The sequence below is a fragment of the Aplidium turbinatum genome, chromosome 5 (assembly GCF_918807975.1).
Source record: "Aplidium turbinatum chromosome 5, kaAplTurb1.1, whole genome shotgun sequence".
Taxonomy (NCBI): domain Eukaryota; kingdom Metazoa; phylum Chordata; class Ascidiacea; order Aplousobranchia; family Polyclinidae; genus Aplidium; species Aplidium turbinatum.
In genome coordinates, this window is record NC_137476.1 from 24,122,533 (window position 1) to 24,147,457 (window position 24,925).

General features: G+C 38.2%; 1 protein-coding gene across 1 annotated transcript; it reads right to left on the reverse strand.

The window, feature by feature from the left end:
* Positions 1-5,274: 5,274 nt before the first annotated feature.
* Positions 5,275-18,440, reverse strand: LOC145771051 (uncharacterized). Its single transcript, XM_082582793.1, has 7 exons — positions 18,358-18,440; positions 10,005-10,389; positions 9,369-9,506; positions 8,005-8,210; positions 7,272-7,356; positions 6,914-7,058; positions 5,275-5,840 (listed from the first exon to the last, which is right to left on the reverse strand). The coding sequence occupies exons 1-7, from the start codon at positions 18,438-18,440 to the stop codon at positions 5,275-5,277; spliced, it is 1,608 nt and encodes a 535-aa protein (XP_082438919.1).
* Positions 18,441-24,925: the final 6,485 nt, after the last annotated feature.

Genomic DNA, 24,925 nt, shown 5'->3' on the forward strand with positions numbered 1-24,925 from the left:
AGCTTCCACAGCTAGGTATGGGCGGATAAGCTAAACCATATAGCCTACTGTCCGCTACAAAGCCAACTAGCTGGCAGAGAATCCATCACTTGATTTGCTTTGTATCATCTTCTTTTCGCTTTTTTACAGATGTCAAGGTTTTTAACGGGGGGTGCACGCACCCTTTAGGGGTGGGAGAGCTGTTCTCGAGGGGTGCGGGGATGCAGTGGCGACTCGTGTAATGGTGTTGTGGCGCTGCAGCTCCACCAATTTTTTGGGCTCATTTTGCCCGTAAAACACGTCGACGTCGTGATTTTTCATTGTTTTTGTTAAATTTGTTTAAGTTTGCAGACCTTTCCAACTTTTTCGCTTTGTTGTCTGGAAACTCCTTCTCAGAGAGGGAAACTACCTCGTTGTCACATGACTTCCACTCAAGCTTGACCGCTATGATTTCGCTCTGTGAGGCGCTGCGATTTTCCTTGAGCCAAAGCGCGAGCGTCATAAAAGCAAACAAACCAAGTCGAAGTCACGTGACAATGACGTAGTTTATCAGTCTGGCAATGCTAACGTTCGTCCTTTTGGCGCTGTCTTGAACAGCGCGCCAAGGGTTGCCATATTGGCGGTTTTATCGCCAAATTCAAAAAAATTGCCCATTTTCAAAGGTGTTTGTCTACATATTTGGGGTTTGGTTATTTGTTCTTTTTTAACTATTTTGTAGAACCGATTTAGTTTAATTAATTGTGTTTGGCGATTCCCCAACCCCAACCTATATTAACTTATTCCTTGCAGAAGCAGAACAATACATTGCAAAAGTGTTCAGCAACGCTTTCTGTCACAATAATGGCTACAGCCAATTCACCAATCCAATTTATTTTTCCTTGTCTTAATAAAAAAAGAAACGATATAGTAGAAATAAGACACAGCAACGAAACCAACAAAAGAAAAAAATTCAAACCGCAAAATTTTTATCTTAACTTTTCACGACAATTTAGAGCTGAAGATGCGCACAGAATGCACCAAATTAAGTGTCATTTTTCCATTTTTTCTGGGGTAGGCCCCCCAGACGTTTTACTCGTCTTCGGCAAAGACACGGCCGGGCTGCGCCCGTCCGCAGCACCACCATTTTCACACTTCACCAGCCGCCACTGCGGGGATGCTAAATTAATAGGGTTAATCATAAAGGAATAAGAAAGCAAGATTTTCCTGCCTGCTTCACATCAAAACAAAAAGGATTGGTTCCTTGACATGCGAGTGGCACTCAGCACCAACACACCATCATTTGATGCCATCAACAACAGTAAAAACGTCACTGAGCTTGTTGCTTTACCCCTACTACGGCAAACTTATTTTGCAGTTTTCAAATGACCAACGAAATAAACGAATGTAGGCTAATAGATTGAGCTTCGCTTTCAGCAGCGTGATCGTTGCTTACTTAGAAATGTTAAGGCTACCGTAGCAAGTTCGATTAGACCAGTGGTTCTCAACCTTTTTTCTTTCGTGGCCCATTTTCGTTGCACAAAAGTTCTTATGGCCCATTAATTGTATATGCAAGAAAAAAACTGCAAAATAAATTTAAAAACAAAAAACAGCAGAAAATGTTCCAAAACAGATTATAGGCTACCGTGCATCAATGAGATGCGTGTTCCTGAACGTTATTGACTAACTTGTAGTTACAGTGGTTCTCAACATTAATGCCGTATTCCTTCTTTGAAAGACACAACTATTGTCAATTTCTCCCACAATAATTCACAAAAAAATATTAAAAATAGATCTGCACAAATTTCAGTAGGCTACTGCTTTCAGTTTGGCTATGACTTGATTTTAATCACAAAGTGGTCTATTAGCCTACAATCATCATAAAGTGTTGTAAAAACTTGTCGTTGATCTAAAACTAGGCTATGTGCTCAGTCATAAATAAATTAACCATTTCAATAGATTATTTAGATAAATTTATATTTGATTTACATTTCTTCACAATTCCTTTCAACACGATTATTCCTCTCTTTTAGTTAAACATTTCTCTTTACGGAGCCAAGTGGCTCCCTATAAGAACCACACTGTTGTAGTTGCTTAAAATCAACGTTCGTATAACAACAGACGGCATTGATTACATTACGCCACTAAAATTATTATTTCAATAATTAGAATGGAAATTACCATTGTGCAGCAAATTACAGCAGCACTGTTCATTGTTGCTACAATCAAAACAACTAAACAAAACACACAAGTGTAAAATTAACTATGGTAACACAAATGAAACTAAATTTTGCACTAACTCTGACAAATTTTTAAATAGGTCTGTGGCTCACCTCAAAATCTTTCCATGGCCCACTAGTGAGCCATGGCCCACCTGTCGAAACCCGCTGGATTAGACTAAGTTGAAGATAAATACAGGCAGATTTGCTTTGAGAGTGGCCAGTCCTCGCATAGGCTTTAAAGTAGTTTTGCTAGTTTTTCGGTGATCAATGAAGCGGCGATTGATTCTGCAGGTCTCGAAAAGGTCGGACAAAATTTTTCCTTTCAAGATCAATTCTTTCCAAAGATTGTAATCAAATCAGAAGCGGAACCAACCTTAGGACAGGGGCAGTAGCCGATCCAATGAAATCCTCCCCCCCCCCATTTTAAAGCTACTTGCTGTATCCGCCCCTGCTTTGGAATGAATTTAAGAGACTGGAACTGTTCCAGGCGGCCAATGAGGTTATAAAAACAAACTTTGAAATATAGTGCTTTAAATCCATTTTATTATAAACTTAGCCTAACTCTTCCTGTCTGTGAGAAACTTCCCTCTGCTGGATGGTTTTGCAGTGATCACATTTTCTCTTCTTTGTCGGTAGGCTATGGCCTATATCTAAGAAAAGTGTTATCTTTTTTCTGCGGTCTGTTTCAATTTCGGTGTCTTATTTTGAGAGACTGGGAATAGGCTATCATTAGTAGCCTAGTAGGGCCTGCCTATAGGCTATTCCACATTAACTTCTCAACGATCTCAGAATTACCAGGTTTTGTGCTTGTTGCTTCCTTTACCCTATTAGTGTTCAGTGATTCATTGAAGCAATCGAGTGCTTTTTGGATCCACTTTACCTCCAAGTGGGATCCAATTTTCCACAAACAATCAAGTCGACTTTTGTTTGCAGTAATTTATTTCCACTTGTAAATTAATAAATAAACAATCAAGCAAGAATACGTAAAAATCAAAAGAATGGAACACTAAGGAGTGAGGACAATAGTTCAAACGATTTAATTGTTTTCATTGGATGGTTGTGATATTGATAGAAATAATTGTCACTTGTCGTAGAGACGTAGACTATTTCATTTAAAGCAAAACTCAGACAAACTTGAGTACCGGTATATTGAATTGACACTTTCGAATCGTCTACAAGAGGGGCCAACAATGGAGAAGCTCAAAAATGCAAAAGAAACCGGAACATATTTTCTTATGGCAGCTTACAACCAGGGGCGCCGGAAGCGGGGGGGGGGGGGTGGGGCAGGGGCAATGGTGCCCTTTTGAGGTCATGTAAGCTACTGCACATTTTATAATTTGGCAATTTCTGCTATTCTCTTTCAGCTTAATTATAATCTTTTATTTTTGCCTCAACATAATATTCACGACACAAAATTCTGTATCACAGTAGGCTACATCATTATAACATAGCATGATGCCTTTCCGTGCGATTGTTGTCTGTATACCGGACACTTGTATCATTATTCGATAATGAACTGAAAGATGAGCATTAACTATCGCTATATGTTATTTTAAAAATTTTTTAAAATGGACCTTTCAGCAACAAAAGTGCCTTTTTTTTGTAATCCTGCCCACCCCCCAGTAAAAAATCGTTCCGGCGCCCCTGCCTACAACAACCAAAACGGGCAGTTGTCTTGCAATCTAAATAGGTTTAACGATAAATGAAATTTTGTAAAGTCTATCACAGTTAGCAAACTCCTTCTTTCTTACATTCTTTTTACGTTTGCAGACATTGAATTAAAGTAAAAAGAAAGAATTTTGCCTACTCAGATAATGAAGTTTTACACGCATTTTTTGTTTTCTACAGTATTTCCTGTTAACCCTACTTGTATTTAAAGTGTAAAGAAGTTATATTTTTAAGCGTTTTATCACATAAAACTAAAAAGCGTATTTGAAAACTGTTCATAAAAATCAAATACAACCATTTTATCACTAAGTGGGTTTTTGCAATACAGCAATAGAAGGCTGAAAACAATGTTGTACATATTCTCAGTGGATAATCGACAAGAAATAAAAACAAAAGCAGAATATTTGAAAAAATGTAGGTAAAAGCAATATTATTGCACTGTGTGCTAATTGGTTAGGATACTACGTGAGATGAGAACTGAGAAGTCGTAATAAAAAATTTACCACAGCTAAAAACAAATCATTTTTTGGGCCTAAAATTATTGTAGTCCTAATTATGTTTTAAGAAAAACGTTTCTAAAACGGATTCATTTCAAATGAAGTGTAGGTACAAGGCCTTTACTGAAGTCACCGAAGTGTCTTAGTTACAGGTGCACACATGGTTCAAGCAAAATGTACAACCTTTTGCTTGTACAATTGTTTGCATAATAACATACAGTATATCAAAAACGCAACATATTTATATTAAATTTACTTCGATGCCTTTTAACAATATTATTGTAGGCCTATACTTTAGATGTGCCTGGCATCACTGTAAAGTGGGATAGGCTACAAAAGTTTGTTATGATAATTATTATTCGAAGTCGCTATCAGTCACAACGAAACCTAAAAAGTATTTACTCTTACATGACAGTTTTAAGTTTTTTCTTTTGCTTTTGTGATGTTTAGCCGTAACATATTCGTCCATTGCATATATGCGCCAGCACTGTGGTTAGCAATCTAGCATATTAAAAAACAAATCCTTTGATGCAAATATTTGACCTGCTCTATTACCTGCTTGCATTAAAAATCGTGCTGTTTATCAAACAATTGCAGCGCACGATGTTTTATAAGCACGACATGAATTATTGTGATCGGGAACGAATTTTACAGATTCAATAGGTTTTCGTGACTACAGGCCTCATGTTTAAAAGCAAAATAAGTTATATACGTATATGAATGAAATAGCTAAAAAGGACTTCCAAATCTTCATCGTATTTCAACTGTTTGCTCAGTGAACTCAGTTCACATTTTGCCTGCTTTTTGTGTCATCCGGTGCTGAACTAACGGACTTTGACACGTAGGCTGCAGTTGTCTTCTCATGGCCCCAATCGGCTCGGACCGTGTCGGTTTCCCACGCGGAATTGCATTAGAAATAAAAAGACGCTTCTTCAGCAGACCACGTTGTCATCAGCTGAATTCGAAATATCGCTGTCGCTAAGCATCTCCTCAACATCCGGGATACATTCCGTCATACGTGATATGTCGGGCAACGACACGTACTCACGAGTCAGCGTCGTGTTTTTGGTGTCGCTGTCACTTATGTCTTTGAGCGAATAACTGTCTTCGCTCAACGACGACGATGACGTCATCAACGATGACGTGTCACCAGGCAACGCTGCGCGCAGTAGGTTAGCTGAAGCGAGCGACAAGTCAGATGCTGCGAGGCATTCAACGCTGTTGTTATCTTTCAACTTTTCCAATTGAAAATTGTCGTGATCACGTGATCTAGCCTCTGGGTTCCAACCGAATGTGTCTAGAATTGAATTCCTGTAATTGCAATTTGCTGCTGTGCTTTCACTTTCATCTTCTTCGATTTGGTTGATTACGTCATCCATAAAATCAATGCTAGCGTTGACGTCGCCATCACCCGCTGACTCTGGTGTTGACTGTGACGTTTTCAAAGGCGATTGGTTGACTGATGCGTCACCTGGATCTTGAACGCTTGTGGAATGCGCTGAAAAATGTTATAATTTCAGTGAAACTAGACAAAATTAAAAAGTGGTGTTAAGTTTTTTTATGCAAAGTATTTATATTTCACACAAAAAATAAATAGAATAAATCAATTCTATTTAAATAAGAACCTTCTTAGCAATAAGGGAAAACAGGCTGTCAAGGTTACAAGGTGGTTTGTAACATATTTGACATTATTCGCCCCGCTTGACTTTTTTGTTTGACATTGAGCACTTTTTTGTAGTGTTGATAGTATTTATTGTTTTAATTGAAATAAAAGTAGTTTTCCGAGTTTAGTGCTGTCCAGTTAGTTTAGCGCACGTGAACAAGCCTTCGTCACTTCCGCTCAATGAAAAGCTATCGCTGCCAAAATGGCAGGTGATTATGTTTGTTTGGTGTTACCAAAGTCAGATTTAATAATCCAATAAGTATTTATGTTTTACAGAAACATCTTTTGGCTAATTATTGACAGCTAAAACTATCATGTACTTTTTTTGCTTTGTCTTTCAAGATGCAGTGATATTGCAACCACAGCCTACTCGAACATGACTGTAGCCTAGTTTAAATCTTAATTCCTAAGTTGAAGCAAGCCTTTCAATGATCAGTTTTTATTCAGCAAGAAAGTGGTGATTGGCAACAATACTTCAATTCAATACCAACGGAAACTTCAATCTTCCAAAATTGGACTTACCAGCGTACAAAGCACCTTGTCAAAAAATTCGATTTTCAAGAAGACTATGAACAAACCAGGAAAAAATAGGCGAAGCTTTGTTGCCAAGTTGAACTACAGTACCAAAAGAGGCTTTTCCACACAATAATAAACATTTTAATAATCGGTAAAAATTTCTAATTTGATGACTTTGAAAAAATATCTTTTGCATTTAGATTAACTAGGAAGCTAATTATACGTTGTTTTTTGTCAAATCCATGTTTACACTCGATGATTGATGATTTAAGTGGACGGAAAGGAGCAATCATTTTCAGACATGCATTAAGTGCGTTGCCAAAGACACAGTCGCATGATCTTGGGCGGTATCGAACTGGCACCCTTTCATCTAAAACCTATGCTTTTCTTACTGTCTTCTTCTTCTGGAATGATGGATAAACGCGATATGGTAGGAGGCATTCGTTGTTTTCCTCTCGAGCAATCAGCCATCAAGAAATTGGATTCTTCGCGAATGTCGTATCCATTTCCTCGAAAACTGTCGTTTGAATATTGACTCTAAAATTAGTTTTAAAAGATCATAAAAAATTATCGTTTTCTATTTGATCAAGATTAGTTTTGACTACAGCCAATAATTTCATTCTGTTATATTTCCAGTTATGAGCTTGTTCATGAACAGAAAGAACATTTTTATCCATTTGTTGCTGTTTAGATCAGTTGAGAATTTATGATTGTCAATTGTTTAAGTCAAGTGTTTTATATCTTGCTTACGTTCTGTTGGCTCTGGCTAGTCCTGGACAAGCGGCTGGATCTTCTTTCGACTGTCGAAGGGCGAACATACATTGTTCGTAACAATCTGTATCGAACAGAAAATGAAGAATCTTTAATGGCAGCTGACTTTGCTTTAGTTGTAGATGTGGCTGCTGTAGCCTACTTCACAATGTTAATTATGCTACTGTAGAGTGTAGACTACTATTGTTATTACTAACAAGGAAAACAAGTTCCATTTTGGTACAAAAGAAAACCACAACAGATTGCAAATTGCTCTTTACAAAGTAGATCCAGCGAGTTAAAAACAGCTATGGTGCTTTACTTTATGTAAATTAAACGTCACTGCATAATCTAATTGTCATCATATCAACAAAACACTCTTTTCTAATCAAAAGTAACTCTGATAAAACTTGGTTATAAACGGCAATCGATATAACCAAAAGATATTCCGAGATTAAAAATAAAACACAACAGCAATTAGCTCAAATAGTTACTACAAAATAATTTCTTCTGAAAAAGTTTCGAAAAATTTTGTCATTGCTCGTGTGCATCATGGGATACAGACGTCATCATGAACTTTGAAAGTATTTTTGTAGTCTCTACTAATCACCCAATGTCATGGTCACTAGCTAAATCAATAGAATTGAGTTCATTCTGAAAAAATTTATTTTTTGGTAGTCTGTAGCGTTGTGTGTGGAAAGTAGAAAATGTGGGACCAACAGCATATAGTTACCTTGTTCCAGCAAAACCAAACAATGCGATCATTGCAACTCCAGCCACACTGAAGATTGCTGTCTTTGCTACTGAACTTATTCCTGTTGATTCTTTTTGTAAGTCACCATTCGGACCTTCATTTGGGTCAGGGTTTGGGTTAAACGCCCTTTCCCGAATACAAAGCTTTACTTGCGAGTCCAGAAGGCAGGCTTTGGCGGAACTAAACTGTAAAAAATAAACAAAACTACTGTACCGTATTTAATTAATTTGCAAGCCTACACTAAAGTAGTTATTTCTGAAATATTTCTGCGTTTTTATACTTTTGAAAAAGTATTTAACCTCATGGGTTAGGCCTACTAATTGCAGCATTGTAGCCTAGTTGTAGGCTTAAGATTTCGAAATATAGCCTAATACAATAGGTACCGTATATAAAAACTAGTTTACTAGCATCAAGAAGTCTCTGCAAGTACCATCAGTATCAGAAACATCATGTTGTTTTTAACATCAGGGTCGGTAGCCTACTTGTGCTGTGGGCTAAAAGCCTTTACAGATTGATTGTGCAAAACTGCCATAACCAAGCTTCACTAGAATGATTAAGCCAAGATTTCACAAATTCTTTTTTTTTCAAGCATACGCTTGCAAGCCGCAACTAGAAAAATCGTCGTGTTCCTGTTTGCTTGGGTCATTTAAAAATAGACCTACCATACGTCCCGGTTTGGCCAGGACAGTCCCGGTTTAAACGTCTGTCCCGGTGTCCCGTCCCGGTTAGCAAAATGTCCCGGAATTTTACTTTAGTGAAATTTTCAAAATTAACTCTAACCTGATGCAAAATTATGAAATAATTCTGTCCCAAAAGGCATAACTTTGCTTTAACTCGAGGCTTATTTTAATATCTTAATTTTTTTAGCTTATTAGGTTGAGTAAAATATCGCGCATAGCTTGAGAAATCCTTTAGTTATGGAATAATGAGTGACGTTTATTGCGTCATTATTCTGTTGACTTCAATGAAACGATGAAGCCAATGGTTTCTGAATGCATCCCCCTATAAATGTTTGATTTGTGAGTTAGTCACTTAGTGTTATTTCTTTGTTCTCAGTGTTTGTTCTTTTTTTTTCTTATAAATGTCTGATTTGTGACTTAGTGTTGCTTAAATTAACACGTATTTCCTTTAAATAAAGTAATACAATTTTTTATTCAATCTAAGTAGAATACTTTATTATGCAATATAGCTTATAAATATAAACATGGAATAAAAATTTGCCAAGCTCAGGCCTTCGGCCTTTCGTTCAGTTATTTCATTCATAGTTTTGAGTTTGTCCCGGATTATGCCCAAGAAATTATGGTAAGTCTATTTAAAAAGGTCAAGTTGACTACACAACCTACCGCTTTCTGGCAGTCCATGCTTATGTTTCTGTATCGTGCCTTTCGACTCTTCGAGATTGAACCAATGAAATCAAAATCACAAACTTCTCGTGAGCAGCATTCGGTCCAATCAGACCAAGTATCCCACTTTTGGCAAACCTGAACAAATTTGAGTCTTCTTGAATGGTTTCATTAACTACTGTAAATTACTATACGGCGAAAGCAAACTAATTTTATTTTGTTAAAATGAATTACTTGATTTCTGCATTCCGAGATTCCCTTATTTTTTCTTGGTACAAAATTAGAGAAAAAACGCAAATAACAGAATGGGTTTGAAACAAAGTTTCGCTTCAAAAGATTCTAAATATTCGCGTTAGAAAAGTTCTTAAAATTAAATAACAGGACTAGACTAACAGAAAAAAAATAATGAATGTCATACATAAGAGACAGTTTTGTGCGAAAAGTCACAATAAATCATATCAAGATTATATTTTCTTTTAGTTTCTTCATAAAGAATTCTCGATGATTACAAAATAAGAATATATGAGTTTTTATTTGTGAAAGAAACTCTCCGATAAAAGTTCTTTCATTAACAGAAGGGCTTTGTTGAAATGAAGAAACAAGTTGGGCAATTAACCATTGTTTATTTTAGCCTACCTTGCAAGGGATTTCTCGCGATCTTTCACTTGAACAATCAGTTGATTGCGACTTGTGTTGAAGATTTTCTTTATGTTTGTCACGAGGCACTGGCATAAGTTTGATGGTGTCATCATCCCTTGCACACCCAATGCTCTTCAAATCCAAGGTGTCATTAACGCATATTATTGCACTTGATTTCCACTCGCATCCATCAAGAAGATCCTCCTTTAACTCTTTAACTTCATCCTCAAATAAAAAATCAGATGCTTTTCCATCTTGTTCCATCCTGCTGTCATCAGAGGATGCTTCCGCCAACGCTTGTGTTGTCACAGAACGTGTGCCTTGAGGAAGTGACGTGGTATGGTTGTAATCAAGCGCTGTTCCGTTTTTTGTTGCGTAACTTCTGGATGATGTAAACAACAGTAAGTAAAATGTGTACGTTTGGATTGTTCAGGTGCACAATATTTTGTATCCGTTTGTGCTATTTCAATATCTGCAACGTCATACTTTTTTTACGTTGTAGGCTATAGCATAATCAGCATCAATCTAAAAGATGTTATGTATTACGCCATTTGTATAACGTCAGAAGCTCATTCAAAATATACAACTGTTTTCCCATGTGCAGTGAATTAAAACAATTGCCAAAGATTTTATTAGTTCAAATCATACATTTTGTATGTTAGAACGAAAATAAAAAATCACATCACATAGCCCACTGAAGAAATATTTCAACACTTACCGTGATTTTATAGTCACTCCGAGAATTTGAGAAAGTGATAAGCAGCATATGAGAAAAAATTTGTAAAATATCATATTTCTAGTCGTTATAAAACAAACTTAGGCTACTCAGTGAAACCTGAAAAGCAATGTTTGTTTGAAATCTCTTTGTTCAAAAAAAAAATTGAAATCTTTTCCTTGTTACATATGGCATTAAAACCACCGCTTTAAATCAAGAACGTGCAAATGTGTATTATTGTAACAGATTGTATTTCATAGCTTCAGCGTTGATCAGAGCCACCAAGTTATTTAGCTGCTGGCCTAAACGACGCTATTTCGAATTTGTAAACAAATTCTATTTCACAGGTTAAAAGCTCATTACATTTGTATAGGCCTAATGGAAGTTTTAAGGGGTAAGTTGCGCACGTCATGTAAACTGTTATAACGTCATCAAAAACTTGAGAATTGTATCGTATTTAAATTTGTATTGAATAGTTTTTTTTTAATTATTTTTGTTTAATACTGGAACATTAACTGGATTTCCACTTTGAATTACTCTTCCCTACAAATCATGACCGAAACCTTTAAAATTTATCACGACCATTAATGACAGTTACACTTTGTCGTTGCATTCTGCAAGTTCTCAATACTTCAACAAGAAAAAATGTCTCGTTTCTAGCACTAGTTGCAACGTGCTAGAAACAATAATTGGCCTGATGAATTGAACATCCAAACTTTTCAGTATTCAAAAAAATGTCTAGTGGGTGAACTACTACATAACTACACTCATAACTTTTTTACGCAAAAATGTTTACAATGTGAGTTGGAAAACGTGTGTTTCAAAATGAAGCTCTATTTTCGACCCCGTTTAAATTGCCGATTGAGACCTTGGCCAGAAGGAATTAAAACCAGGCCTCATGAAAACAATGTAACATGATGTAGAAAATGAGAACGGTGTGATCTGAACCATTTGCTCACGATAAAACTGCAACAGTAACGATTTTCACTATTCTTCACAATGTTATCAAATTCTTTTCATCGCTTTGGTTGATTGCATCCAAAGTTAATGAGAAAAACCACAAAGTCCTCTCTTGTAAAACTTATCCTCAACGTTAGGCAAATTTTTTCCAAACGAAAGGCAAATGTATTTCCAACGAAAGGCAAATGTAATCCCAAGGAAAGGTAAATGTACAGTATCCCCAAGGAAAGGTAAATTTACCTCCAATTGAAAACCTTGAAAACAAATGTTTAAATCGAAGAACATCCACATAAACGCTTCAAATAAAAAAACCATTCACAACTGGATCTCCTCAAACGAAAATATACTGCACATGTGTACAGCAAATCTTTTGCCATCTTGCCATTCTTAGGATTGGTTCAAACTCTTTTTCTTGTATCCTTTGAATTCATGAATTTAAATGAATATCAATTTGTTCTAAAGACTTTCTAGTTAACTGTACATTAAGTCTCATGAATTGCATTTTCCTATCGCCCTGCAGCGAGAACAAGTATACACACAATTTTTATTACTACAAATATGACACGATATTATATAGTATTATCATATTATTACACCTATACACATGCCCTTTCTTTTTCATATTATTCATAATTTCTGGTCTTTTCCCACTACATCTCGCTTTTGCAGAGGTAAGAATTTTCGATATGTTGTAAGCAAATCATTTTTAACATTTCATCAGTCTGTCGATAGATCAATTTATTCCTCGGTTGCTGTAACTAGAACAATGACTTGATTTCAAATCTGCGACTCTACTGAAATTATTACACGAACGCTAAAAGCAATTACGCATTCACCTACATGTGACTATCGGGTCTCATTTCCTCTCTACAGTAGATACGGCTTAGTTAGCAACATTGAGGTATACTAGATTGCATGAATCACCAATAGCGTACAGTTAAAGCATGTCACTGAAAGGTTTTTGTTTCATGTTTATGTTATCACATGTCTCCATAAGTTTAATAATCCCATTACTCGCGGATTTATCAGCAATTTACAACCTCCGACGATTATGTTTATTACGCTAGCAGATTTAGGAACAAAACTAGAAAAAGTGAAGAGGCTAATAAAGCAATAGCAAATTTAAAAAATGAAGATGGCGGTCATCATACCTCTGACGAAGGAGAAAGTCGTTAAAAAATACAATGAAACCCCTAAGGTCTGAAGAAGCCAAGATATTAGTAGGGCGGTGGAGTCTTACCACCGAGAACATTTTGTGCACGTCTTTTTTTTCACGTAATTTGACCAACTTTATAAAATTGCAACTTCAGTTCTGCAGAAGTTGAAGTTGATTGTGTTAGTTAAAAATTAATTACGAATAAAACAAAAAATAAATTCTAATTGAAGCAGAAGAATTTCCGTACTTTATAACGTTTGTTAATTTAAAAAATCACATTGAAACTAGCTTTTTTGAAAATACATTTTGAAATCTTTTTACTCAGAAGGACTTCCGGGTCACGTTCGTCAGTTTCCTTTTAGAAAAATATTCTCTCTTATTTTTCGATCTAAACTTGCTTGAGTGTTCTATTTTTTCAAACGCGTTCGTTTTTCTTTTTCCAGTTGCTGCATTACCGATAAGTAATGTTACGCTGACAGAATGTATGTTATTCTTCCGTCAGTAAACGCTTCTTCTCAACAGTTACTCATACGTTCGTGTCGTTCCAAGGTCCTTAGGTTGGACGAACTCAACAGTGACGTCATAAATGAACTTAAATTGCACCGACCTTTGATGTCCGTGTTCTGTGGTCACACTCAAAATTCTAAAGTCTAAACAGCTAAATTTATTCATTGCTCAAGCTACCATAGTCGATAATCTAGTTTTTATTGAATTAACGTTGTTTTGCGTAGAAGCAACAAAACACTATTTTTTCCTACTCAAACAAGCGCAAAGGTTTTATGAAAGTCAGCTGATGCTTGTTAGGGAAATCCTGTCTAATTTAATCAACTTTCAAACCAGGCAAGAAGATATGTCAAGAGAGAAGGCATGGCAGCTACCTTTCTACTAACTTCGATTTGGTTTATGAACACTCATGTGCAAAGTTTGGTCGAATCAACGTAAAGAGGAGCTGTCCTGCAATGAGAGCGCGCAACCGATGTTTTTACGCATAAGCAGAAACAGATGTAAAACGTTTATTTTGACTTTACATGGAAGTAAAAACATATGCAAATTTAAATTCATGTTTAATCCCAGGTTGGTAAGCACTTGGCCATTCGAAAATAACTTTACCAATGCCAAAAAATATTTAAAGCGTTGCCTTTAAGTTAAACAAACAAAAATATCAAGCAGTACAAATGTACAATAACCAAACAGATTATTTTACTTCAATGCCGTAAGCTCACGCACAAAACATCTGGCCTAGCTGCCACGCTAGCTGGCAAAGCTTACAGCAGATACATGGAACTTACACAGTTTTGCAAAGTGAATAGTTTGGGTGCCATTAAATATCATACAACACCCTTCGCCTACTTTTCCGCACCTGCCTTAAAATGACACTAATTTGTGACTCAACATGACAGCTGCAACTCCCCCTCTTTTGAGGGTGCCACCGTGCCATATGATATTTCATCAGCTCGGGAAAGAAAGAATCTCAAAACTGTCCACTACAGCATATACTTTTTTGCTGCTGCCATGTATTTACGAATCTGTAAAAAAGCAATACGCGTTATTTTTGTTCGCGTCATTTGGCACTATCCTCCTTTACCGAGCGACTGAAATAGACAATGACATCATCATTATCATCATCATCATCATCATCATCATCATCATAGGATCTAGTTGACACTGTTAGTCTAAAAGTCACAAGTTTATATCCTTTTTTTCTCAAAAACTTATCGTTAAACTTTATAACGCTACAAGGTTCTGAAAACTATTCCAACTCACTGCCTGTTGCATGAATTGAAGCTACTGATATTTTTGTCTTCCGTACGTCAAGCGCAATGCAAACTTGTTAATATTTACACTGCCTCTACAGTCCCATGGCCTATGTCTAAATATATACACTACTTGATTTTATCCCAGCACGGGATATGGGTGAAATTTTGTTTTTAAGAATGCTGAATAATATCCTACTCCGCAATCAAATTAATCATTGACAGATTAAATTTAACTTCTTGTTATGTTAGAAACAGGTAACTTTGCTTGAACCGAAGACGGAAGACTCATATTGTGTTGCAAGCAACTATGCAGAAGAGTCATGACTTGCTGTGAGACATTTAATAAACAAACAAATACTTTTAATCTGGCAAGTTCAACTCTCAACAAACCTGGCCGCTTAAAGGCGCTAAACGGAGACTGTTTTTCGGCGTGATACTGATCGTTTTAATGTCACAAGCTTATGTTGATACAACGTTGCTTGTGAATTTTTTCACGCTTTCACACTTTCTTTTGAACACCTGAAGACGTTGCATCTACGTGAAAAGCCGAGTTTCGTTGGCTCAAACATCTTCACTAGTTTTGTTATGATTAGCGGCTAATGGAGGATAGCTTGGCTACGCGCCAACAGATGCTTAGAACTTCGTGACGTCACTTCCCATCAAATATCCGGCATCGCGCGCGTTGCTACAACCGCCAGTGGAGCAATTCAATAAACACAGTTTTGCATTGACAAGGAGATCAACGGGTGAAAATCAACTGTACCACTTTCTTGTATTCTCTGTAAATTGATCAAATTTGTTTTCGTTTTTTTTTTGCAATGTAGGTTATTACTCCACGCGCAAAGCGAAAAAGAAAGTGGAGAGCTTATTTTGTTGTGAGAAATTCATTTGTAAAAAAGCATCATAAATATATTTCTACCTGCAGAACAGTATTTTTACAAATTATTCAATCTTCAACTTCATAACCCCAACCCGCATATAAAATGCATTGTATCTAAATTAAAGTTCAATTTAATTAGGTTATAAATTTAAAATTAAGTCTTCCTTCAGTTGAAATTAACTTGGTTGCGCTCCGCGTAAGAAATAGTTTTGCAACATCGTCTGCAAACGTTGAATCAACGTAAAAAAACCTGATTTGGCTAGGAACAATATTTTTTTAATCAATCAAGTTTATTCTCCATCTAGCATGCATAACCAAAAACATCAACCATGAGGAAAGTAATAACTAACAATTGTTGCTGAATAGAATGAGGACAAAGAAAAGACCACAAAGGGTCATCAAGTCAGACTCCACAATCAATAGACCTAACAACTAAAAAAATGATAAATAACAACGATAACACAGATAAACAGACCGCGTAGCACCCTGCGTCATATCGCGAAAACGTGTAGCCTATTTTGGCTTGAACATGCATGTAGTTTTGTGACAACACTTGCTATTTTCAATATGTAACTCCCCTGCGAAAGGATTCGGATTGGTTTTCATTTGATCCTGTGCAGGCTGAATGGGGCAAACAGTAAGGAAAGATTTCGACGCTTCAAACATCACAGTCGGTAGCCGTTCTAGAAAGAACAAAAGAAAGTTGAGCTGGTACCGGATCGAGTTTTAAAAAAGAAAAAAAATTGATCGTGAGAAAGCGGAGAGTTTTAAAGAAGCAACTAAATTGGAATGGGACATGCCCCTTAGAATATTTTGACAATTGTTGTCTTGTTTCAGTCGCTATTTGTGCAAGTAGATTTCTGTAAAGGTTGAAATGAGGCTAGAAATTTGATATTCAGTTTCAATCGTTTCATTGATGTACGACCATAGTAAGATTTCAATAATACATTTTTGATCAAGTTTTTAGAGTGTTGCATAGTGCTATAGCTATACAGTCTTTCTTCAGTAAAATGTACAAAATCGTCCAAGGTGCCCCAACCTTGTCTTGTAGCCTAATAGGCTCCATAAAAAGCACATTTTACCTCTCACGTACTTTGAGCACTGACATGGATTAACTCAACTGTTTACTAGTTAGCAATGTGTTTATTTTAACATACTGCATTAGTTTTTTAGATTTTGAGGAGTACATTGACTTGACAAAATTTCTACTCCCTTTAGTATACCGCTGAAACCAGGCTTTACCCAATGTTGCTGTTTGAGCTGCAAAGTGGAATTGCACGAGCAAAGCGAGTAAAAAATATTGCAAAAAAATTACGTGATTTTTCTCGGTTTTGGAGGCACCTAGTCAACTACCCCTCCTGGATCCGCTACTGATTGCAAGAGGCCTACATACAGCTGAACACACTTTGCCGAAATGGTATTGTTTAAAAGTAAAACAATGTCTTATTGTAGTACTGTACCAATTCAAATCAAAGTTTTTACTAGTATAAATACTGCACATCGCGGTTGTCGACTAACCAGGAATAACCACGTCAGGCAAGCCAAGTGCGCAGCAACGTAAAATTCTCAAATGCACTTGATCCGCTAGATGTCGCTAAAACATCATGAAATTTCTATTAACTGCACAGCCTACACTCGTTGGTACAAACTCGTAAGCAGAGGAATCCCTCAAAAAGCAAAGATCAGTCATCGGTGTACCAAAAAAATTTAGAATAAATGGTCAAAACAAAGTGGATAAACTTTTTTTGATTAATTTCCATTAGTTAATTTCTAACAAAGTATAACGCACCTCTTCATAAATGTGTGAAAACATCGACTTTCGTTTGTCCTTACAATGTCCTCATTTTAAACAAAAAATATTTCATCATATTCACCCATTAACAAAACTAGTTGGAACTCATGTTGCCAACCTCCTCGTGGTGAGTTTTGGTACCTCATGATTGTGAAATGAATGGCAACAACCACAGACCGCAACTAACAGGGCATCCGGGAAGGTAAAAGAAAAAACGGTAAAAGGAAAGACGGTAAAACTCTCGGCCCCTATGTCCAACGAGAGAAACTCATCCTCTTGATCCTGAGCAAAGTGCACTTTTCAGCGCAGGGAGCACCATCTGTCGTAAGGATCATAGTAACACTGTCGGAGTTGAACGTGGAAGGCCTTACCAAAGCCAAATGCAACATCTTGGAACACCTAGCACAAAAGAACAATGTAACAGCAATCCTCCTAAAAGAAACCCACACAATGGAAGTATCGAAGTCAAAGATCAGTAGATATACCTAGCAGCTTTCACCAATAATAATATTCATTGAATAGCCACATATGTGTGGAAACCTGTTAAGTAAAAACCGATTGCTTTATCTAACTCTGACCGTGCAGTTGAATGGACAGTCATCGAAGACACATCTGTTATCAACGTGTATAAATCACCAAAATACACGTCTGCAAGCTAACTCCATTCCCGCCTTCGCTCCACCATGCATGTATGCTGTAGACTTCAATTCCCACAGCACAACCTGCTGGGGCTACCGGCCTACCGCCACTCAAACGCAGGTGGCATAGCGCTTGAATCATTGGCATCAGTCATTGGTGTTCAGTTGCTGTTCAACCCCAAAAAAACAGATAGCTTTTTGTCAGGAAGATGGAAAACAACAACCAATCCGGATCTGGCCTTTGCCAACCTGAAAGAACCTTTGCCAGACCGTAGCATCCTCAGCGCCTTTCCTAAGTCTCAACATACACCAGCGCTAATCACCCCTGAAAATCCATACAACCTAGTCCAAGCAAACCTGTAAAGAGGTTTTTCGGAATTTTCAAATTTTGGAATTTTCGCAAAGCAAACTGGATCAAATTTACACTCCTGGTTGAACAGAAAACCCTTCACCTTCCAGAAACAACATCTGATGGGTTGGAGAAGTCTTGTAAATCCTTCTGAAAGACCTTGCTTATGGCAGCAAAGAAGTCCATTTCCCCTGGTTTCCATCGTCAGTTTATCTTTACCTGGAATGAAGAATTTAACAAAGGTTATGATGCGTTCCTGGCTTGAAAAACCGGTGAGGAGACATCCATGGATGCCATTGATCTGTTGGATCACTTCAACGTAAAATGCAAATAACGTTGGGAAGATACAGTCCAAGGTATTGACTTCACCCACTCAAGCAGAGCTGCGTGGAAAACTTTCAATCGCTTTACAGGCCGCAACTCCAATCCTAAACAATGCCTTGTAACTGCAGCACAACAGCTCCTAGCCAACAGCAAATAAAAGTGGCAAATAAGAAACACGCCCTTTCTGTGAAGCAGGAATGCAGCAGGCTCTGGAACGCGCCAGGTGCAGGTGGCCATTTGTCAGCCATCTTTAGCACCAGAGAACTCCAGCTCCAGTTCCGTTGAAAATGCACAGCTCCGGGGCTCTGGCTCCAAAGCCATGGGTGAACCTTACTGCTGCATATTTCACTGTGTGGCACCAAGGGTTAGCACTTAAGCGCCTCCGCATAATCCCAGACAAAATGTAATGCGATTTCTCACAAATATTCTGGCAAAACGTACCTTCTCAACTATTTGTTAAGACCTTCAAGGATTTCTGGAAAGAATCTACAATCTCAAAAGTAGAATTATTCGACCTTTAATTAACTGTTTAACCTTTGATAATCCAATAAACTGCACTACGTCATCAATTTTTCCAAAGTTTCTTTACATGTAAGAGATAGAGATAACCGTGACACCCGGATGGATGTTTAAAAAAAGATAATTACCAGGGTAAATTTTTAGGAAGGGATAGTTACCAGGATGGATTTGTAGGAAGGGATAGTTACCAAGGTGGATGTTTTCAAGGCAGATTTTCCATTCTTTGTTTTGGCTAAAAATTGTCTTGTCTAAAAATCTAGCTTTAGTAGTAGCATTTTCCTCTTTTCAATTAGAATAATTTCGTTTCGAAACTACCTAAAGCATTTTGAAATAGTTTTCTTCTTAACATTACAACAGATGATCATAGCTTTACGAGTCATCCACCTGTAATTGAAAAAGTGTAGTTACTCTTGCTTTAAAATTAAAGCGACAAAAGGATGAATTCTCTATCCGAAAGTATGACTGATGAGTTTCAAACAATAAAAGACTTTCTCTTTAACCTTGGTTACGTCACGACGTTGACATCTGACATACGAAAACGTAGTTACAAAAACATCGATCAACTTTCATTCAGTGCATTGTCTTGAGTCTTGACCAAGTGGATATATTTACGAGCCCTTTCGTCAGCTTTTTGTAATATCATACTTCGAACGGTTTTCAGGTCCACTTTCCTGGATAATTGAATTTTAAAGAAAGCAGGCTTTGATTCAAACCGGCTCAAATACCAAATCAAATGAACGACCATTTCAATGCAGTGAAACTTTTGTTGGGTTTTTGGCATGTTTTTGGAAACGTTTCGGAAAGGAAGTTACTGTATCTTTCAATTGTCACTCAGCGCTCTAAATATAATGATGGATGACTGAAGATAAGAAATTGCACTGAAACAACTGCAAGCGTACACACTACACACGTCTTCTTACATCTATAAAGCAGACTGTAACACAAGGGAAATTTCTAAAAGTGAGCATAGTTGGAAAAGTTAACAATTGAAAAAATGTAGCCAACTTGTTGGATACTAAGGCATCCCAGCTGCCAAAATCGATTCTTATTGCATTGATTCAACATCTACAGATGCAACCTAGCATCAATGCAATGAAAACCAAGTTTGCTGGTTGAAAAAAATATAATATCACTCCACGCAAGAGCTTTTTCCAGCCAGCAAAAATTACAATTTTTAGAGCCTATCAAAGCCATCCGATGTTGAAGCGATGTAAAAATGGTAACTTAAAAATGTTTCAAATTACTTCTCTTACTTCCTTAACTTCACTTTGTTTGAGCCTCTGACGTCGAGTGTTCACATTTTTAGGTTGGTAGCGTCTAACGTGCCAATTAATAACACTAGGCTAATGGTTCATGACAAAATGCAACGTAGGAAATAGTCAAAGTTATTTGAGACAATTTACATATTATGCCACTATTTTTTCCCTTCTTCCGGTCTTGTGCAAGTTAATTCAGTAGGCTACATTTTAGTTTAGGTTGGTGCTAGCGCGTGACCATTGAAGTTTAAAGAATTGTTTTCTTCTTGGTTTGAACACAAGAATGAATCTTATGGAATAGAATTAGATCACATGCAGAGAACTTATCAGCTCTTCGTCTTTACTATGAATTTAAAAACGATAGGCAATTTTTGAAAAAATCGGACGGTGTTTCGTGATATTATAAGTTGACAGCAGCTTCTTGTACGGATCATTTCTGTCAAGGTTAACAAAAACCAGGCTTAGTTTAGTAAAATATTGAAAAATGTCCTCCACAAAATTTGAAATGCGCTTTTGTAACAAGTAAAAATTACCCGTTAGAAGAGGTTTATCAATCTCAAAATGTGAATTAGGCTACTGAAATGTTAATACAAGGAAAAACGACTTGAAAATTTCGAAATTACTCTAACAGCATAAGTTTGTGCCTTTACTTAATGTTCTTTGACAATGCTTAAAAATTGGCAAATTGAACTATCTCAAACAAACCATAGCCCTGAAACGAGATAAGAAAGAACCTTATCCGTTCCTTTTTTACTTCAAACAAACTCGGTTGTATTCTTTCCAAGTCATATGACGTAGGTTTCGGTTCCTCACATTCGTCACCGAAGCTTGCGCTTGACTCTTTTGCCTCAAACCGAAACCAAGATATAAATATAAATTAGTTTTGCACGATTCCAAGACTTTATTCGATAAGCAGATGATAGTAAGAATAAATATAGGAAGCATCTCAAGGAGGGTGTATGGATCACGATTTCAAGAGATTAGTGTTTGCAAGAAATTTGATTATAAATGATTAGTTCCAGCTGACTCCAAGCATTTGGAGTAGACCAATAGATTTAAATTATATTTTGTATTTCGTCGTAGGCCTATATGTATACAGTATTGTATAGGCTCACTCCAACAGGCCACAGGACAGGCCTATAAAAACTAAGGGTGAACAAAACGCAGCCGAGTTATCAATTTTAAGTTTTTCGTTTGGTTGAAGCTTCTGAACCTTATGGATAATTTTTGCTGTTTTCAAACATACTTGGTTTATATCGGATTAATGTACTGCATTATATCAGATTACTGGGTGAAATCACAGAACAAGCTAGATACGATAGACGGGTAGACCTTACCAAAGACTTAAAAAAATTTTGTAAATAATCACAAAGATAAAGATAGAGCTGACGCTTTTCATAAAATTTCAAGTCCATCGTGATGAAGTGATTTTCAAAGCTGTGGTGCTCTGTTCAAAGTTTGTGAGGGTGTAGCAAAATCTTTCGTAGACATAACCTTCGTAGACATAAAATATTGGACTCTTAACATTTTTGCAGAGTAGCCTATGTCGCACAAAATATGTGTAAAATTCACTGTAAAATTGTAAAATTCAAGCCTATGTCGCACAAAATATGTCTAAAATTCACTGTAAAATTGTAAAATTCAATTCTTCTTCTTCGTTTGAACTTTTTTCGCCACTCCAGGGGTCGAGGGGCTCTGCCTTTTAGGCTACCACCCTTGGGCAGTGGCGGCGACGCGATCTAGATGTTTAGGCAGGTGTCGAGCAGCCATTTAATTGATTCGTCATCCAGTTCACGCAGACCACGCACACCATTTGGCGCATGGTAGATGGTGCAGTTACAGATGGTGTGGTCTTCGGTTTGTTCCTCCTTGTCACACTCACAGATCGCGGATGGAGCCATCCCCCATTTGTGCATGCTGTAGCGGAATAGTCCAACGCCAGTACGCAGGCGGTTGAGCCGCACCCAGGCCTTCGTTGGCAAATGCTTTCCGTTTGGGTGGGGGCTGGTGTTGGAAATGAAGCTTTGAAGTCTTAAGGAGTTGTTCTTCCACTCCGCGCTCCATTGGTGGTCCGCCCAGGTAGCCGCACTGATGGATTGGTCTTCAGCGGTTTTCATCAGGAGTTGTGCGGCTCGTAGCCTACAAATGGGTGTCTCGATTTCAGTCGCCGAGGTTGCACGCTCACAGACTCGTAGAGACTTGAGTGGAGCAAGTGGTTGGGCTTGGTAGCGCGGCGAGAAAGAGACAGGATGGCTTCTTCGCGACGAAGCTTAGCTGTTTGGATGCCTGCAAGGACAGGGAAATTGTCCGATGGTGTAGGTCGCAGGCATCCTGTCACGATACACAAGGAGTCGTTTATGGCAGTGTCGATTTGATGGCAGTGGGCACTGCGGCTCGAGACAGGTGCACAGTATTCTGTTGGAGCATGAACTAACGCAATGGTGACAATGCGCAGGGTGTCAACTCCGGCTCCCCAGCCTAAGCCGGCCAGACGCCTTAGCAAAGCTGTGCGTGTTGAGATCTTTTTGCGTAGTGACTCCAAGTGTTGACGGTAAGTGAGCGACCTGTCCAGGACTACCCCTAGATATTTAGAGTTTGGAAAGAAGGGCAGGGTTTTTCCATTAGCGTTGATCTTGAGCTCACGCTTCGCTTCCCGGTTGTTTAAATGGAAGGCTGTCGTCACTGTTTTGGTTTCGCTGAGCTTCAGTCTCCATCTCTGGAAGTATGCCGAAAGTGTCGACATGTCCTGGTTTAGAGTTCCTTCTAATGCTTCCCATTGATTCGACAGGTGCATAATGGCCAAATGATCGGCATAGACGTACTTTGCGGATACCGTGTTTGGTAAGTCGTGAGTGTAGATGTTAAATAGAAGGGGGGCCAGGACAGAGCCTGAGGGACGCCATTCTTAAGGCGTCGTAACCTGCTTGGTTTACCATTTCCGGTGGTGAGAGTAAAGCTTCTGTTGTAAACGAGCTCCATGATCATGCGGACCATGTGCCTGTCCGGGATCAGGCGAAGGAGTTTGCAGGTGAGGCCTTGATGCCATACGGTGTCGTCCCAGTCAGCAAGGGTTCGTGGGGCCCACGTGGGATTTCCATGGGCATTCGTGGGCTTGTGGGCTTAAGGTGAGTTTATCTAATGTTTCCGATTAGGCCCCAAGTGCGCGGCCTACTTCATATTTTTTTCTTTACAACCGATTCCCGACATCTTTTATTGAATTTATCTTAATAATGTTATCATATCATGAAAATGTGTCTGGGAATTTATTTTCATTTCTTGAAATAAACTTTCTGGGCTTTCTGTGGGCATGAAGTGGGCTACCCACCATGATGAAAAATTATAAAATATACGTTCGCACCGGTCCATTATGCTATATTAAAGTGCAATAATCATAAAAATTGAATATATACAACGATACAATGCGACGGCGGTTTACATTTTAATAATGGTTTCATGGTAGGCTGCCCACCCATTAGACGTAGGTGGGCTGCCCATTTGGGACATTTCTGCAAACCGTGAACACATAGGTACTGGGGCCCACGCAATACAATGTGAGTAACCCATATGCAGCCCAAGTGGGCCCCACGAACCTTTGCTGACTGGGGTATACGGCTGTGAGATCAAGAAACACAGCACCAGCCTTCTTCTTTGCCTCAAAGCAGTCTTCGATGTCTTGAGTCATGAGAGTGATTTGGTCTACAGTAGATCTTCCATGTCGAAAACCAGCTTGCTGACGGGGTAAGAGTGGGACTATAATTGGTTCGACTCGAGTGTAGATTAGACGTTCGAAGATTTTAAAAGGGATGCAGAGAAGAGATATAGGATAGCTTTTCGGATCCTCTTGTGGCTTATGAGGCTTAGGGATTGCGACTACTTTGGCTCATCTCTAAATTTTGGAGATCTTGAGTTGGCCTAAGCAGGAAAACAGAAATGTGCCCAGCCAAGACTTCATGGCGGTGCAAGCATGGAGTACAATTTCGGGGCAGATGTTATCGGGACCAGGAGCCTTACGGGTCTTAGTTGATTGTAGGGCAACGGAGAACTCATCTGATGTAAATTCACCAGAAATGCTTTCCTTGTCTGGTGTTGGGATTTTCCAGAGATCAGACGTTTCCCTCTTTACAAGTTTGGAGAACTTACGGTCGCCTATTTTGTAGGTCTCGTTCTTCACTAGTTCTGATGCGATCTTTTTGGCAGTAACGGAGCATTGGCGGGAAGGGCGTGCTGAACGGCTCGTAAGGTTGTTGACAGTACTCCATGCTATCCGGATAGAGTGTGTAAAGTCGATAGTGTTAACGGTGTTTTTCCATCGCTCTATCCTCCGTGAGTCAAGACGATCGAGCAGTCTTGTTGCGGCTGAGATAGAGGCAGCACCTGGTGAGGCACGAACATAAGAGCGATATAAAGCTTCGCACTCAGAATCCCAGCACGGCGTGTAGCTCTTTCGACTGCCGCGAGGGATAGCTTCTTTAGCTGCGGATTCCATAGCACGGCAAAAGTCTTGGTAAGCCTCATCCACGTTGGCGGTAGAAGTTTATGGTAGTTCTGCCGCGTTTTGATTGGTTATGAGGC

Bases quoted from the DNA above. Each gene is read 5' to 3' on its own strand.
- LOC145771051 (XM_082582793.1), bottom strand. From the start codon at position 18,440: ATGGACTTCTTTGCTGCCATAAGCAAGGTCTTTCAGAAGGATTTACAA. The intron at 9,507-10,004 runs GTAGGCTAAAAT...AAATTTGTTCAG, and splicing joins CGCGAGAAATCCCTTGCAAG to GTTTGCCAAAAGTGGGATAC. The intron at 8,211-9,368 runs GTAGGTTGTGTA...TATTTTTTACAG, and splicing joins GCATGGACTGCCAGAAAGCG to TTTAGTTCCGCCAAAGCCTG.